We start from the raw sequence: 18,834 nt of genomic DNA, 5'->3' as shown, positions 1-18,834 counted from the left end.
GGAGGAAGGGTGATGAGGGGGAGGGGGAGGTAGAGGGGGGAGAAGGTAGAAGGGGGAGGAGGAGGTAGAGGGGGGATGAGGTGGTAGAGAGGGAGGAGGAGGTAGAGGGGGGAAGAGGGGGATGAGGAGGTAGAGGGGGAAGAGGTAGAAGGGGGAGGAGGAGGTAGAGTGGGAGTAGGATGTAGTGGGGGAGGAGGAGTTAAAGGGGGAGGAGGAGGTAGAGGGGGAGGGTGAGGGGGAGGTAGAGGGGTGATGAGGGGGAGGGGGAGGTAGAAGGGGGAGGGTGAGGTAGAGGGGGATGAGGTGGTAAAGGGGGAGGGGGAGGTAGAGGGGGGAGGAGGTAGAGGGGGAGGAGGTGGTAGAGGGGGAGGAGGAGATGGGGAGGAGGAGGAGGAGGTAGAGGGTGAGGAGGAGGTAGAGGGGGTGAAGGAGGTAGAGGGGAGGAGGAGGTACAGGGGGAGGAGGAGGTACAGGGGGAGGAGGAGATAGGCAGTGGGGAATGTAGCAGATGGATGAAGGAAATAGCAAGAGATGAACAGAGATGGGCAGAGGAAGTGATGGACAGGGACAGGGAGGAAGAGGAGATATACAGAGAAAGGAGACAGAGAAAATTAACAGTGAGAGCGGCAGGAGGAGGTGGACAGAGGAGTATGAGGAAATGGACAGAGAGATGGAGATGATTTGTCCCCAACAGTGTAATCGAACAGCAGTGAATTTTGTGGCCTATTTAAGCTCAATATGTTACATTTATTTACGTTGAAATCAACGATAAGTGCCTGTGTCAATCAACAGTCGTCTGTAAGTCATCCTGCATTTCGCTACAGTCTTCCTACAGACAACTGCATCGTCCGGGAACAGCCTCTTGGAACGTACGATATCATTCACTGAGCAATTTATGCCATTTATAATCATGAACGGCCTTATCACACTCCATTGGAGAATGGTCAAACATCAGCAAATATATGAAAATTTTTTCCCGTTTAGAACGACATGGTGTATTTCAGTTGTTATGAATTGTTCACTTCAGTCACAAAGCTGTCCTTATGTGTCGTAAGTTCTTATTTTCTTCAGTAACCAACAGTGCGGAGCAGTTTCAAACGCCTTCTTAAACTGAAGGAAAACGGCCTCATTCTGAGCCACGATGTATACTGTGTTCTTAGTCCCATAAAGTAATTGTGATGGATAATGATGATGTTTACACAACAACATAATATCTCATTAGCGAAAGCAGAGTACTTACCAGGGAGACCAAGGTCTGGACTGCTGCCGGAGTAGTCGTATTGGTAGTAGAAAACGGGGTAGGTGTTGCTGGAGCTGATAAGATGCACCGTAGTGTCCGCTGGCTCACCGTTGTTCAGATCTGTCATCATCTACCGAAAGTGCAATACAATATAAATAACCGTTAATGTACTGCGGCACACATGTCATTAATTTCCTCTCATGTTTTCCATTCCAAAAAGCGAAACACAAAACTTTTCACGATCATTTATTTCGATACAACGATGCCATACACCTTACTAGAAAATATTCTGCATCCATCTCCAACTTTAGCTACAGAAGTAACTTCTTCCACGTGCTTTACAGTGAGTGAAATTGCATACCTACATTAATAGTGTTATCATTCTACGAGTATCATGATTTAACTACTGGTGCAATTACAAAATTATCGCTTCATTAATTTCGATCCAAAGGCACTATAGACGTTATCAGACGATCCACCACATCCTTCTTTAGGTAGAAATATAACGTCGTCTGCAAAATTTACAGTGATTAAAAACCTTCTACCTAGACGATATCATGGGCTGTATGAATTTGGGCATATAATTAATGTTGTCATTAGAAAATAGCAGACAGAAGTCTTATAAAGTATCCTATACAGAGAGACAGTAACTTCAATGGATACGGACGACTGGATGTGTGATTTTGTTTCAGTAAACTTTTCAGGATGCTAAAGAGTAATTTGTTGATGTACATACATATTATAAAGGCTAATGCCTTGATGATGCAGCCACTCTCTTCTGTCATTGTCTGTTCGTTTAAGTGCCATGTGGTTGTCACATCTTATCTTCTTCTCGATGCCTTGCAAATACTTTATCCTAGGCCTTCTTTTTCGTTTCTTTCCCAGAAAGTTTCCTTCAAGAATATTAACGATAAATATATTGTGTCTGATAACATGTCCAGTAAATTTATTTTTCTGGTTTGGATTTCCGTTAGTAATCTGCTCTCTTCGTTGACTTCCCTCAAGACTTTCAGGTTTTTTTTTTTTTCATCCAGCACGTTCCTGTCAATTTTCACCATATCCACATTTCAGCAGCTTCGATTCCTTTCCAATTTACCCAGACTCAAACTTTCCCTTCCATAGAGGAGAGTACACCGTATAAGTGATTTTGGTCAGAATTTTCCGACATCGGCGTTGATATGTTTGCTGATTAAAATGTTTTTCTTACTCACAAATGCCTGCTTTGCCAGGACTATCGTTCACTCAATTTCCATTAACAATCTGTCATTATACTACCGAGATAACAGAATTGTTTCATCTGCTCAGTTCTGAGGTCATAAATTTTTGTATTCGGTTTAATTTCTGCCATATTTTCTAGCTTATCATTACTTTTTTCCGTTTGTTCCCTTCCAATTTCCATAGTTTAAGAGTGTCTAATAGGACTTGCAACATTCTGTTCAATTCTTTTTCGGAGTCTACAACACACACAGTGTCATCAACAAATCTAGTACAATGTACCCTTTCCCCCTTTTGCTTTTATTCACTTCGTGAAATTTTTGTAGTGCTTTTTGATGTCCTTCATAAAGCTGAAGAACAAGGCAGCATTCAGGGAAAGGAGGAAAAGGCTTGGGCGTTTTTGCGATGCAGTGAAACTTGACTCTGAGAAGACACTGTCAGGACAACGGCAGGGACAGCGTGTACAGTTTGACATCGACCTATAGCGGCTAAAGACGATTCTGGAAAAAAAAATGTCTGGTGTGATCGTAAACACAGACTTAGGAGCATACAGATATGCTTAGTTATGCACAACTAACTTGAACAGCAGTATGGAATCTAACACATTTACGAAATATGAATCAAACCAAACCTCAGCAACAATGAAACGTGACGACGAAACATGGTGGGGTTGCATGTGGGAACTAGATCGCTCAAAAGAATTATGGGGACGCCTGTATCAATGTCCGGTGTGCAACAACTAAAGCAATTCGCCATCCATCGGCTGTGTTATGCGTTACACTGTATGCAACAAATAAAGCCATTCGCCATCTACCGACTGTGTTATGCGTTACAGAATCAGGTGATCCCTCAGAAGGATTTAATTATCGGTGAAACACTGTGTTCTGGTGAGGTACACAGACGGCAGTTGTCGCTTATGGACATTGTATTCAATTGAGCACATGTAGTGCGACTTCTTAATGCAGCGAAAGTTTCAAGGACAATCTGCTTGATCCAAGAAGGATTGATTTTCCGTCTTGTTGCTGCAGATGCCGATCTCTCTCCATCTGTCAACGCGATAGTGAGACAGGTGAGTTACGAGCGGGTTAAACAAGGTCACCCACGCATTACAACACGTGAAGACTGATATCTGCCCATCTCTGCGTAGCGGTATCATGTAGCTACCACTAGAGCACTGCAAGACTACCTCAGGAGGTGCCAATGGCGCTTACGTTTTCGATGTTACTGTAAGGAACAGGTTGGTGAGAGAGCCTTATGACACTGACATCCTATTCGAGTACTACACTTGATGCGACAGCACCTCGCACCACGCCTTGGTTCTACCATTCCCGTGTTAACAGGCAACTTCTCAATTGGCGATACCTGTTACTCACAGACGAGTCTAGATTCCCTCTGACACAAACTAATGGCCGTGTTAGTATGTGGTGACGCCGTGGTGAGCGATGTTGTCGAGTAAATCAACAGAATCGCCCAGGATTCTATGATAATGTGGGGGGCCATGAATGAATATTTTGATGCAGACGGTACCTGTGGCTTTACTGCATAGCTTCAGATCTTTGCTTTCGCTGTATGCAACGGCTAAAGCAATTCGCAGTCCATCGGCTGTATTATGCGTTACAGAATCACGGCTCTTGTCGTTTTCCTTGGTCGTCCTACCAAGAGGCAGCACATTGATCTTGTTCAACCATTTGGTGGCTGCTATATACTGTGGTGGCCCAGAATTCCTTCTCATGCACGTTACTGTCATGGCACATGTGGCGTGCGTCACCGGGGATGTATTGCGAAGCATGGACATTGAAGTAATGGAATAGCTTACGGCAAGACTCGTCCTGAACTCCACCGAGCATGTGTGGGACTTGCTTGAAAAGCATGTTGGTGGTCGTCCTTTACCTCCACAGACTCTCCAAGAACTCTAAAGGAGTCTCACTGAAGAATGGGAACGGATACTACAGGGTGACCTCACAGGCTTATACTAAATAGGTATCAAGCTGTGTTAAATGCTCACGGAGGGCATACAAATTATTGAAGTTCCCAAAGTCGAATGAAAAGCACCCAAGATACGAGATGAATGAATGTTTCCACTTTGTTTTCGACCCATGCTAGAAATTTCACGTCTTGTTACACAAATGGATGAGGATATAATAATGCTTCGTTGTGTACTTAAATTTTGAATGATATAGATATAATACGGTAAGATGTGCAGTCTTCAATTATTACTCCGTGGAGTATGACAGACGCCCAAATTCATGGTCTCATAATTCTTTTGAGCAGTGTAATTCCTTCACTGAAGCAAGCATAAATACTAAGGACGTTTGAGTGGATGAAGATTATCTCATAATCGAACAATGAACAGAGAATCCATACGGGCAATCAACTTCTGTAATATATCATTTGTTGGCCGCGTTTGTGTGATTTTTACACTTGTGGTCTTCGACAGATCGATTTATGGGAAAAGAACCTCTTCTTCGGGCTGGAATTGATACGTTTACCTGTCACTAATCATCCTAAATGGTGGAGTTTATGTAGCTAGATCGAGGTCGAGCAATTTCCCCACGGTGACCGATTTTTTGCGACACCAATTGCAGAGATACTTTTAGAAGTCCTGCCAGGACAGCAGCAGGAAGTGACTAGAGTAAATTCGTAGATTCTTCTGTTGATTCGGACTGGCTGAAAGGCATAAATTTTCCGTTCTCGCAGTCGCGAAATCGCCTGCAGCTCTCGTGATGTGTAGAACTCGTGTGGCCTCTGGGCCATGAAAATTTGAGAGTGATGTTTTTGCGTGGCTATTTTCCTGTTGAGTCTGAACTGTATTTTGGTTTCGTTGTTGTGGTGATCGCTGGAGTGTTGCTGATGACCAGTTGGAAGTGGTGTGTGAATTACTAGAGATGTATGTATTCTTCTCCGATGGTCGAACCTCGAATCTTTCCTGAAAGTGATTTAGATAGCTTCAGATGTTTTAATTATAGACTTTGGAGACGTAAGAAGTTTATTCATGTATCGTATGTGAAAGCAAGGCTGATGACCATTACTTAGGATGACTAGTAGCATAGCAGAGCAACGGGAAGAGCAAGGAGCCAATAACGACACCCTAATTCATACATATAAATATATTTGTAAAAATACCGCAGAATGTCATAAGTAAGTGTAGACTATGGTAGATTTCCTAGCAGCCTTAATCAATTAAGACCATAATCATGTTACCTGTAAATTAAATGCGTTGCATTCCTATTGGGCGTTACCTCATTGCGACCGTTTTGTTTGCGTACGCGATCTATGTCTTGTTAGATTACGCCAGAGACTGGAAGCGTAATCTAAGGAGCATTTTTGTCCTCCTGCTTGTTACTAGAAAACAAACAGTATTTATCGAAAAATTGAAATTGTCTGTTTAACTCAAGTTTTACTCCATGGCTTCGTGGGGTCTGCGCCATACTCGAACCCTACCATCAGCTCTTACCAACTGAAGTCGGGTTCCAAACGACACGATCACGGGTCCGAGAGACGCGCTACAGGTGATGTCGTGCTGGTAGCAAAGGTGCTCGCGTAGGTCGTCTGCTGCCACAGCCCATTAGCACTAAATTTGTTGGTCGTACGCCCCCACTGATTTCTGCGGTTATTTCACGCAATGGACGAGGGTGAGTCAAATAAAAAATTTAAATATTTTTTAAATATTACTTATTGTGCAGAAATGGTACAAAGCTGTATCACTTTTCAACATAATCTCCCCCAGGCTCAATGCAAGTCCTCCAACGCTTTCAAAGTGCATAAATTCCGCCAGAAAAAAATTCTTTTGGTAGTCCGCGCAACCACTCATGCACCACGTGGCGTACGTCTTCATCAGAACGGAACTTCTTTCCTCCCATTGCGTCTTTGAGTGGTCCAAACATATGGAAATCACTTGGGGCAAGGTCTGGTGAGTATGGTGGATGAGGAAGACACTCAAAATGCAGGTCTGTGATTCTTACAACTGTTATACGGGCAGTGTGCGGCCTTGCATTGTCATGTTGCAAAAAGACACCTGTTAACAGCAATCCACGTCGCTTTGATTTGATTGCAGGCCGCAGATGATTTTTTAGGAGATCTGTGCATGATGCACTGGAGACAGTGGTCCCTCCAGGCATGTACTGCTCCAAAACGACGCCTTTTTCGTCCCATAAGATAGTGAGCGTAACCTTCCCTGCTGATGGCTCTGTTCGAAACTTCTTTGGTTTTGGTGATGGGGAGTGGCGCCATTCCTTGCTCGCTCTCTTCGTTTCCGGTTGGTGGAAGTGAGCCCAGGTTTCGTCCCGAGCAACTATTCTTCCAAGCAAGCCATCGTCTTCTCTGTCAAAGCGCCGAAGAAGTTCTTCACAAGCATCAACACGTCGTTCTCTCATTTCAGCTGCCGTGGCACCCATCTTGTAGACACTTTGTGAAACTGCAGCACATCATGCACAAAGTGGTGTGCTGACCGATGACTAATCTGTAAACATGCTGCAATGTCATTCAGTGTCACTCGGTGGTTTTCCTTCACTATGGCCTCAACTGCTGCATGTTCTGTGGAGTCACAGCTCGTTGTGCCTGACCTGGACGAGGAGCATCTTCCACTGAAGTCACACCATTTGCGAACTTCCTACTCCATTCGTAGTCCTGCTGCTGTGACAATCATGCATCACCGTACTGAACCTTCATTCGTCGATCAATTTCAGTAGGTTTCGCACCTTCACTACGCAAAAACCGAATAACAGAACGCTGTTATTCCCTGGTGCAAGTCGCAAGTGGGACGGCCATCTTCATACTGATACTGCGACGGTATGTGTGCATCTGCACTATGCTGCCACCTACATGCCATTCTGCACGCTGTTTGTAGCACGCTTACCAACTTACAGGATAACGGCGCGAAATTTCGATTTGTTATTATAAATTTAAGGTTTTCATTTGACCCACCCTCGTAGCTTGTCTGTTAGTACTGAAAACTGTACGCAAATGCAGATGCTTACTGACAACCGTACACAAATGTCGATGCTCTCAGCCGTTAAGTGAAGGTCGTCGGCCACTGCGTTGTCCATGACGAAAAGCAATCCCTGAAATCTGATATTTTCGGCACTGCTTGACACTGTGGATTTCTGAATATCGAATTTCCTAACGATTTCCAAAATGTAACGTCCCACGCATCTACTTCCAACTTACATTCTGCGTTCAAAGTCCGTTAATTCCAATCGGAAGACCCTTTGGAAATGAGCCAACTTCGTTCAAATGACAGCTCCGGCAATACATTTCCCTTTTATACCTAGTGTACGCGCCACTACCGCCATCTGAAGATGCGCTTATCACTATCCATACGGTGTTGTCACCTTATCGTATTGTTAGGACTTCACTGTGAGGTAGCGGGCTACTTACGGCGGCGTAGGGCACAGCGTCGTCGGCGGTGATGGTGGAGACGTTGCCGAAGTAGAAGGGTCTGATGACCTCCGCGGCCGCCTGCTTCGACTCCGCATCCGGCAGCCGCAGCTGGAAGTCGATGGCACCCTCGAAATCGTTATTCAGCTGGTTCACCGTCCCCTCGTCCAGCACGTCTGCCAGAAAAACAGAAGCGTTCGGCTCGCCAAAACACACTTCACTCTAGACAAGACAGCAACAACTAAACACAGAATAGGAAGCAGGGTGGACCCTAACTCGAAGGACAAAATTTAAGAGGTTGTTCAGGGAAATTTTCTAAGTATTTTTTGCTACAGGAGAGCAGTGGTCTCCGGTCGTTCGATAAAGAGTAAATTGGTTTCGTTTCATTTCTTACCATAATTTATTCTGGTACCTGCATTAAACTGAAAATGTCGAAACAACGATGCCAATGTTGACTGTATGACCAGTGTGACTTGTTCAAAAATGGTTCAAGTGGCTCTGAGCACTATGTGACTTAACATCTGAGGTCATCAGTCGCCTAGAACTTACAGGGGAACCTCCCCATCGCACCCCCCTCAAATTTAGTTATAAGTTGACACAGTGGATAGGCCTTGAAAAACTGAACGCAGATCAATCGAGAAAACAGGAAGAAGTTGTGTGGAACTATGAAAAAAACTACTAAAATATACAAACTGAGTAGTCCATGCGCAATATAGACAGCATCAAGGATAACGTGAACTCACGAGCGCCGTGGTCCCGTGGTTAGCGTGAGTAGCCGTGGAACTAGAGGTCCTGGGTTCAAGTCTTCCGTCGACTGATAATTTTACTTTCTTTATTTTCGAAAAGTTATGATCTGTCCGTTCGTTCATTGACGTCTCTGTTCACTGTAATAAGTTTAGTGTCTGTCCTTTGCGACCGCACCGCAAAACCGTGCGAATAGTAGATGAAAGGACGTGCCTCTCCAATGGGAACCGAAAACATTTGATCGTAAGGTCATATGTCAACCGATTCCTCCACAGGAAAACACATCTGATATATTCTATACCTATACGACACTGGTAACGGCATGTGCGTCACATGACAGGAATATGTTGTCGACCCACGTAACTTGTACGCTTAGCGAATGGGTAAAAAGATTCTTCTACCTTGTCCGATTTAGGTTTTCTTGTGGATGAGATAATCACTCCCAAAAAAAGTGATGAAAACATAAGAGTTTGTCACATAAACTGAAAATAAAAAGTTAATCTTTTCGCTAGAGGGAAGAATTAAACCTAGGACCTTTCGTTCCGTAGCTGCTCTCGCTAACCACGGGACCACGGGGCTCCTTGCCTCCCATTCTCCTTGATGTTGCTTATCATCGCATGGACTACTCAGTTTGTATATTTTAGTAATTTTTTTCATAGTTCCACACAACTTCTTCCTGTTTTCTCGATTGATCTGAGTTCAGTTTTTCAAGGCCTATCCACTGTGCCAACTTATAACTAAATCTGAACGGGGTGCGATGGGGAGGTTCCCTTGTTAGAACTAATTAAACCTAACTAACCTAAGGACATCACACACATCCATGCCCGAGGCAGGATTCGAACCTGCGACCGTAGCGGTCGCTCGGCTCCAGACTGTAGCGCCCAGAACAGCACGGCCACTACTGCCGATGGTGTGACCTGTTGTAAACAAACTTGTCTCTCTCACTGTCGGCACTTTCTGCTTGCATCTCTGATTCCAAGTTAAGTTTTAGCCCTCAAGCATGAAGTCTGTACTGCTCGGGTTCTTTATTTTTCGGCAGTGTTGGTTGTACGTAAACAGTGTTGAAGAGCTGGTCAATACGCACTTCGTGTATGGGTTCACTGAATGTAGTGGCAGAGCGGTTATACAGCGCTATCGACTGAGGTGAGAAAAGTTGTCGGATTGCGACATGCATATATACAGGTGGCGCTAGTATCGCGCACACAAGGTATAAGGGGACAGTCTATTTGTGGAGCTGTTATTTATACTCAGGTGATTTAAGTGAAAAGATTTTCAACATGATTATAGCAGTACGACGGGAATTAGCAGACTTTGAATGCAGAATGGCAGATCGAGCTACACGCATGGAAATCCCATTTCGGAAATCGTTAGGGAATTCAATGTTCCGAGAGTCACAATGGCAAGAGTGGGCCGGGGATACCAAGTTTCAAGCAGTGGCCGTCGGCCTTCACTTAGCGACCGAGAGCAGTGGCAGTTGCGTACAGGTGTCACTGCTGACAGACAAGCAACACTGTGTGAAATAACCGCAAAAACCAAAATGGGACGTACGACGAACGTTATCCGTTAGAACAGTGCGGGTGCCTTTGCCAACAGCACGATATCGCCTGCAGCTCTCCTCTTAGGCTCGTGACCGTATCGGTTGGACCCCAGATAATTGGAAAATTGTGGCCTGACCAGATGAGTTCCACTTTCAGTTGGTAAGAGCTGTTGGTAAGGTTCGATTGTGGCGCAGTCCCCACGAAGTTATGGACTGGAAATGGTTTTGTTCAGCTACTTGCAGACTATTTGCAACCATTCATGGACGTCATGTTCCGCAGCGCGGAGTGGCCGCTCGGTTTGAGGCGCCATATCACGGATTGCGCGGCCCCTCCCGCCGGAGATTCGAGCCCTCCCTCGGGCATGGGTGTGTGTGTGTTGTACCTAGCATAAGTTGAAGTTAGTTTAAGTAGTGTGTGTAAGTCTAGGAACCCTTAGGAATTCACACACATCTGAACGCTTCATGTTCCAAAACGACATGTCACCGAGCCACAATCGTTCGCGACTGAGTTGAAGAACATTCTGGACAGTTCAAGAGACTGATTTGGGCACCCAGATCGCCCGACGTGAACTCCATCGAATATTTATGGGAGATAATCAAGAGGTGAGTTCGTATACAAAACCCAGCACCGCAAAACTTTCGCAATTATGGACGGCTGTTGAGCAGCATGACTTAGTATTTCTGTAGGATACTTCCAACGACTTCTAGAGCCCATACCACGTCGAGATGCTGCACTACGTTGGACGAAAGGAGGTCCGACCAAATGTTAGGAGGTATCCCATGACTTCTGTCACCTCAGTGTGTTGAGCCTTTCCCACAGCGACGGCAACCACATCACAGTGCTTTTGTATATGATGATTATTGCATTACTCTTTGTTTGACGTTGTACGTTCTGGTCACTGCATATTACAGGGCTGTTCACTGTCGTGAATTTATTTTCATAGAAAAACAGGTAGCCACATCACGGAATAAATCATAATTCTATTACTACCCTCTGAAGAATCATGGAGAGCATGAGTACCACGCACAAAAACACTTAGACATTACTTCCAAACAACCTTCTAAATTTAGTCTGATTCATATTGTACACTTAACGAAAAAATTGAGAAGGAAGGAAATTATTGTACAACTTGACGAAAAGGAAGCATGAGTTGATGTAAAACATCGTCGAACTTCAACACAAGGCTGATTTAATAAAGGAAGGAAGTTTGATAGATAAAAATTATAGTATTAGATCAACAAACAACAAATAGGTTCATATATATATATATATATATATATATATATATATATATATATATATATATATATATACTCCTGGAAATGGAAAAAAGAACACATTGACACCGGTGTGTCAGACCCACCATACTTGCTCCGGACACTGCGAGAGGGCTGTACAAGCAATGATCACACGCACGGCACAGCGGACACACCAGGAACCGCGGTGTTGGCCGTCGAATGGCGCTAGCTGTGCAGCATTTGTGCACCGCCGCCGTCAGTGTCAGCCAGTTTGCCGTGGCATACGGAGCTCCATCGCAGTCTTTAACACTGGTAGCATGCCGCGACAGCGTGGACGTGAACCGTATGTGCAGTTGACGGACTTTGAGCGAGGGCGTATAGTGGGCATGCGGGAGGCCGGGTGGACGTACCGCCGAATTGCTCAACACGTGGGGCGTGAGGTCTCCACAGTACATCGATGTTGTCGCCAGTGGTCGGCGGAAGGTGCACGTGCCCGTCGACCTGGGACCGGACCGCAGCGACGCACGGATGCACGCCAAGACCGTAGGATCCTACGCAGTGCCGTAGGGGACCGCACCGCCACTTCCCAGCAAATTAGGGACACTGTTGCTCCTGGGGTATCCGCGAGGACCATTCGCAACCGTCTCCATGAAGCTGGGCTACGGTCCCGCACACCGTTAGGCCGTCTTCCGCTCACGCCCCAACATCGTGCAGCCCGCCTCCAGTGGTGTCGCGACAGGCGTGAATGGAGGGACGAATGGAGACGTGTCGTCTTCAGCGATGAGAGTCGCTTCTGCCTTGGTGCCAATGATGGTCGTATGCGTGTTTGGCGCCGTGCAGGTGAGCGCCACAATCAGGACTGCAAACGACCGAGGCACACAGGGCCAACACCCGGCATCGTGGTGTGGGGAGCGATCTCCTACACTGGCCGTACACCACTGGTGATCGTCGAGGGGACACTGAATAGTGCACGGTACATCCAAACCGTCATCGAACCCATCGTTCTACCATTCCTAGACCGGCAAGGGAACTTGCTGTTCCAACAGAACAATGCACGTCCGCATGTATCCCGTGCCACCCAACGTGCTCTAGAAGGTGTAAGTCAACTACCCTGGCCAGCAAGATCTCCGGATCTGTCCCCCATTGAGCATGTTTGGGACTGGAAGAAGCGTCGTCTCACGCGGTCTGCACGTCCAGCACGAACGCTGGTCCAACTGAGGCGCCAGGTGGAAATGGCATGGCAAGCCGTTCCACAGGACTACATCCAGCATCTCTACGATCGTCTCCATGGGAGAATAGCAGCCTGCATTGCTGCGAAAGGTGGATATACACTGTACTAGTGCCGACATTGTGCATGCTCTGTTGCCTGTGTCTATGTGCCTGTGGTTCTGTCAGTGTGATCATGTGATGTATCTGACCCCAGGAATGTATCAATAAAGTTTCCCCTTCCTGGGACAATGAATTCACGGTGTTCTTATTTCAATTTCCAGGAGTATATATATATATATATATATATATATATATATATATATATATATATATATATATATATATAATTTGCAGTAGCTATGCAGGGAGGAAGATTTGTTTCACAGAATAAACTAGCATCGGGAACTGTATCAAAGCGACCTTCGGACTGAACACGCAATAATAACAGAAACACAAAACATAATTATAAAGTTATAAGTCTGCGTTCATCATTTCTACAATAGAACACGTGAATTTAAGTGAGTCCCAGATAATATAAAAAACAGGTTGTCCAATGAATGCAGTTTTCTCTTCGTGCGTCAATGTTTAAATGCAACGTTATCTTGCAACATTATATTTATAAGTTAGGCTGTGTTAAACTCCTGTCACTCGATAATGACCCATACCAGTTTTGAACGTAGTTGTAAAGGCAAATCTGTTATTACTTCTGAGCAGTATTTTTCAGCATTGCTAATGCTGATGTGTTATAAATATTTCCAGAATAGCTTGAAAATTATTGTGAGAATACGCGAACTATAGTTATTAAAAATCTACAGTTCCGTGGTACTATTTCTAATGACCATAATTCTGTGTATCATTTCAGGCAAGAAGGATGTTTGTTTTTATAATTTGCCTTTTTCATGTCTACCTTGTATCTCAATGACGACACTCTTTCTCACCAAGTTGTGTCAACTATAGCAAGCAACACGTCATCTCTTGCATTTACCACCCATATTTTTCCGTTTAAATGAATTCAATACAAACCTAAGTTGTTATACTGTTTTTTTCCTTTTGATACTAGTGAAAACATAACTGACTTTAATTTTCAACCCTCTAAAATATCTGTACTCTACGTTAAATTTATTCCATAATTTGTTATTATTTCATTATTTTATTATTTATCTGGCTAAGCACTAATGGCTAGAGTACAAATGTAATATATCACTAGGGGTAAGATAGATACTGCCTACAGGAAAATAAAAGAGAGCTTTGGAGAAAAGAGAACCGTTTGTATGAATATCAAAAGCTCAGATGGAAAACCAGTTATAAGCAAAGAAGGAAAGCCAGAAAGGTGGAAAGAGTATATAGAAAATCTATACAAGGGTGATGTATTTGAGGGCAATATTATGGAGATGGAAGGTATGATAGTGAAGAGTTTGACAGAGCACTGAAAGACCTAAGTAGAAATAGGGCGTCGGGAGTAGACAATATTCCATTAGAACTACTGATAGCTTTGAGAGAGCCAGCTATGATAAAATTCTACCATATGGTGAGCAAGGTGTATGAGACAAGCGAAATACCCTCAGCCTACAAGAAGAATATAATAATTCCGATCCCAAAGAAAGCAGGTGTTCACAGGTGTGAAGATTACCGAATTATCAGTTCAATAAGTCACGATCGTCTCCATGGGAGAATAGCAGCCTGCATTGCTGCGAAAGGTGGATATACACTGTACTAGTGCCGACATTGTGCATGCTCTGTTGCCTGTGACTATGTGCCTGTGGTTCTGTCAGTGTGATCATGTGATGTATCTGACCCCAGGAATGTATCAATAAAGTTTCCCCTTCCTGGGACAATGAATTCACGGTGTTCTTATTTCAATTTCCAGGAGTATATATATATATATATATATATATATATATATATATATATATATATATAATTTGCAGTAGCTATGCAGGGAGGAAGATTTGTTTCACAGAATAAACTAGCATCGGGAACTGTATCAAAGCGACCTTCGGACTGAACACGCAATAATAACAGAAACACAAAACATAATTATAAAGTTATAAGTCTGCGTTCATCATTTCTACAATAGAACACGTGAATTTAAGTGAGTCCCAGATAATATAAAAAACAGGTTGTCCAATGAATGCAGTTTTCTCTTCGTGCGTCAATGTTTAAATGCAACGTTATCTTGCAACATTATATTTATAAGTTAGGCTGTGTTAAACTCCTGTCACTCGATAATGACCCATACCAGTTTTGAACGTAGTTGTAAAGGAAAATCTGTTATTACTTCTGAGCAGTATTTTTCAGCATTGCTAATGCTGATGTGTTATAAATATTTCCAGAATAGCTTGAAAATTATTGTGAGAATACGCGAACTATAGTTATTAAAAATCTACAGTTCCGTGGTACTATTTCTAATGACCATAATTCTGTGTATCATTTCAGGCAAGAAGGATGTTTGTTTTTATAATTTGCCTTTTTCATGTCTACCTTGTATCTCAATGATGACACTCTTTCTCACCAAGTTGTGTCAACTATAGCAAGCAACACGTCATCTCTTGCATTTACCACCCATATTTTTCCGTTTAAATGAATTCAATACAAACCTAAGTTGTTATACTGTTTTTTTCCTTTTGATACTAGTGAAAACATAACTGACTTTAATTTTCAACCCTCTAAAATATCTGTACTCTACGTTAAATTTATTCCATAATTTGTTATTATTTCATTATTTTATTATTTATCTGGCTAAGCACTAATGGCTAGAGTACAAATGTAATATATCACTAGGGGTAAGATAGATACTGCCTACAGGAAAATAAAAGAGAGCTTTGGAGAAAAGAGAACCGTTTGTATGAATATCAAAAGCTCAGATGGAAAACCAGTTATAAGCAAAGAAGGAAAGCCAGAAAGGTGGAAAGAGTATATAGAAAATCTATACAAGGGTGATGTATTTGAGGGCAATATTATGGAGATGGAAGGTATGATAGTGAAGAGTTTGACAGAGCACTGAAAGACCTAAGTAGAAATAGGGCGTCGGGAGTAGACAATATTCCATTAGAACTACTGATAGCTTTGAGAGAGCCAGCTATGATAAAATTCTACCATATGGTGAGCAAGGTGTATGAGACAAGCGAAATACCCTCAGCCTACAAGAAGAATATAATAATTCCGATCCCAAAGAAAGCAGGTGTTCACAGGTGTGAAGATTACCGAATTATCAGTTCAATAAGTCACAGATGCAAAATACTAACATGAATTCTATACAGATGAATGTAAAAACTGGTTGAAGCCGACCTCGGGGAAGATCACTTTGAATTCCGTAGAAATGTTGGGACACGTCAGGCATTTCTGACCCTACGACTTACCTTAGAAGAAACATTAAGGGAAGGCAAACCTACGTTTCTGGCATTTGTAGACTTATAGAAAGTTTTTGACAATGTTGACTGGAATACTCTCTTTCAAATTCTGAAGGTGGCAGATGTCAAATACAGGAAGCGAAAGGTTATTTACAATCTGCACAGAAACCAGGTGGCAGTTATAAATCAAGGTGCGTGAAAGGGAAGCAGTGGTTGGGAAGGGAGTCAGACTGGGCTGGGTTGTATCCTATCCCAGATGTTATTCAAAAAACGGTTCAAATGGTTCTGAGCTCTATGGGACTTAACTGCTGAGGTCATCAGTCCCCTAGAACTTAGAACTACTTGAACCTAACTAACCTAAGGACATCACAGACATCCATGCCCGAGGCAGGATTCGAACCTGCGACCGTATCGGTCGCGCGGCTCCAGACTGATGCGCCTAGAACCGCTCGGCCACTCCGGCCGGCAGATGTTATTCAGTCTGTATATTGAGCAAGCAGTAAAGGAGACAAAAGAGAAATTTGGAATAGGAATTAAAATCCATGGAGAAGAAATAAAAATTTTGAGGTTTGCTGATGATATAGTAATTCTGTCAGAGACAGGAAAGGACCTCGAAGAGTAGTTGAACGGAATGGACCGTATCCTGAAAGGAGGATATAAGATGGAGATCAACAAAAGCAAAACGTGAATAATGGAATGTAGTCGAATTAAATCAGGTGATGCTGAGGCAATCAGGTTAATAAATGAGACACTTAAAGTACTAGATGAGTTTTGCTATTTGGAGAGCAAAATTACTGATGATGGTCGAAGTAGAGAGGATAATTAGACTGGTAATGGCAAGGAAAGCGTTTGTGTGGAAGGGAAATTTGTTAACATCGAGTATAGATTTAAGTGTCAGGAAGCCTTTTCTGTTAGTGTCTGCATGGAGTATAGCCACGTGTGGAAGTGAAACATGGACGATAAACCGTTTAGGAAAGAAGAGAATAGAAGCTTTGGAAATGTGGTGCTGCAGAAGAATGCTGAAGGTTAGGTGGATGGATCACGTAACTAATGAGGTACCCGATACAATTGGTGAGAAAAGGAATTTGTGGCACAACTTGACTAGAAGAAGGGATCGTTGGTAGGACATGTTCTGAGGCATCAAGGGATCACAAATTTAGAATTGGAGGGCATCGTGGAGGGTAAAAATCGTAGAGGGAGACCAAGTGGTGAATACCTAAGCAGATTCAGAAGGATGCAGGTTGCAGTAGGTACTGGGAGATGAAGAAGCTTGCACAGGACAGAGTAGCACCGAGAGAGGCATTAAACCAGTCTCTGGAATTAAGACAACAACAACAACAATTTACCTATCTGGACTGGTTTTTGGTTTGACCTTTTAGGTTGCTGACTGTCGGAATTCATTGTTGCAGTAGAACAGTAAGTAAGTGCAGGAATAAAATTTAGTCACTAAGCGGGTGCAGATGTCAACACGAGTGAAGTACGAACAAATCGAGAGCTCGTTTTAAAAGACTATTCGAGAATGAAGTCAAGAACAACTGATTCAGCCGTTTGACAACAGTGCGGAGCAGACTGAACTCACTACTGGAACGAGGCTAAATGCAATAACTTCAGTTTGAGTTGCCATAAGAACGCCTTTCAGGGTGCAAACTTGGTATAATGGAACACACTGAAAGTCTACATTTAAGCACTGGAGCAGCCCAGGGTGCTGACAGGCTCAGAACCGAGAGCAAATTCGGTCATCTGCCTGGAGGTAATCAGTTCATTGGCTGCTACGAAACATCCGCCCTCTTCAAGCTCATTCTCAGAGGGATGGTATTCCATAAGCAACACCGATAACGATGGAAGATCAGCTCTATTAAGTTGCAAGCAGCTCTGGTGAATTCAACAAGTGTCTAAAAGCTGCCGCTAGCTTGAAGTCCACTGCCACACGGCACAGCCGATCGGCAATGGATGGGAGTTCTAATGTGCAAGCCACGGTCCTATCAGTCACAACAGTGCAAGATGTTTAACTTGGGCGCTGAGCGCCTATGTCGCCGTTACGCGGCCGTGGAAGCACCACCTTACCAGCTGTGTACTGGGAAGGTCACTCAGGCTGTCTTTCGTGTTGCCGTTGGGTCTTTCACGTTCACGCCATCTCGACAGTCAACTACAGGAATACGCAGTCTTCTGGGAACGAGCATAAGCGCAGCTTTGTTCAGTAAGAGCGCTGGGGCTCCGGCAGACGTCCACAGCCACTATGAGCTGTGGAGACTCATTGTCGCCGCACCTTCCTAAGGGCGCGGCATTGACCACAAGCAACACCGGGACCTGCGATCAGCAAGGTCCTTGCCAGGCACTGACGTGCCATCTCGCACTTTCAAGCAGCGCAGACAAAGCACGATCGTCGCTGGGCAGAGGGATTATAAACCTCTCACTGATAAAGATTGTTTATTGAATGATGCTCATTAGCGCCGCAGTGCTCCGTAGGATCACTCGTCTGCACTCTTCACTCGACCTCCTGATAACAACGCACCTCTGCTGGGGTCGTAGCATGATAACTTATGGAACGCATTATCGTCACCTGTATTGGCAGGAACTGACATTCTAGTTCCCTTATTTTCTTGTTTAACAAATTTGTTAACATTGTTTGTTTTCTTGTGTTAAATTGTTGATTATGCACTGTGTATCACAGTCCGCCAGACACCTAATGAGACCCCTTCAACGTCAGCATTAAAGTTACTTAGTTTCCACTTAACTTACTGTACAGGTTATTTTGCGACGGGACTGGTCATACTGCTCCATAACCAGAACAAAGTCAACAGCAACAGTTGTTTGAATAGTTTTAACACCAATTGACAAACGCATTACTGTAAAAGGTGTGGATATAAACTTTGCTGATACACACACACACACACACACACACACACACACACACACACACACAC

The 18,834-nt window shown here is 43.8% G+C and overlaps 1 protein-coding gene across 1 annotated transcript in view; it reads right to left on the bottom strand.

Annotated features, from left to right (window-relative positions):
* Window positions 1-18,834, bottom strand: part of LOC124624685 (esterase FE4-like) — a 96,843-nt gene that overhangs the window by 4,118 nt on the left and 73,891 nt on the right. The window contains exons 8-9 of the mRNA XM_047149121.1: window positions 7,832-8,007; window positions 1,241-1,370 (exon numbers count right to left, since the gene is read on the bottom strand). Coding sequence (XP_047005077.1) covers window positions 1,241-1,370; window positions 7,832-8,007 — 306 coding nt within the window. The remainder of the gene's footprint in view (window positions 1-1,240; window positions 1,371-7,831; window positions 8,008-18,834) is intronic.

This window comes from Schistocerca americana, chromosome 1, assembly GCF_021461395.2.
Source record: "Schistocerca americana isolate TAMUIC-IGC-003095 chromosome 1, iqSchAmer2.1, whole genome shotgun sequence".
Classification (NCBI taxonomy): domain Eukaryota; kingdom Metazoa; phylum Arthropoda; class Insecta; order Orthoptera; family Acrididae; genus Schistocerca; species Schistocerca americana.
The sequence above is the reverse complement of the archived record's forward strand: the minus strand, read 5'-3'. Positions and strand labels throughout refer to the sequence as shown.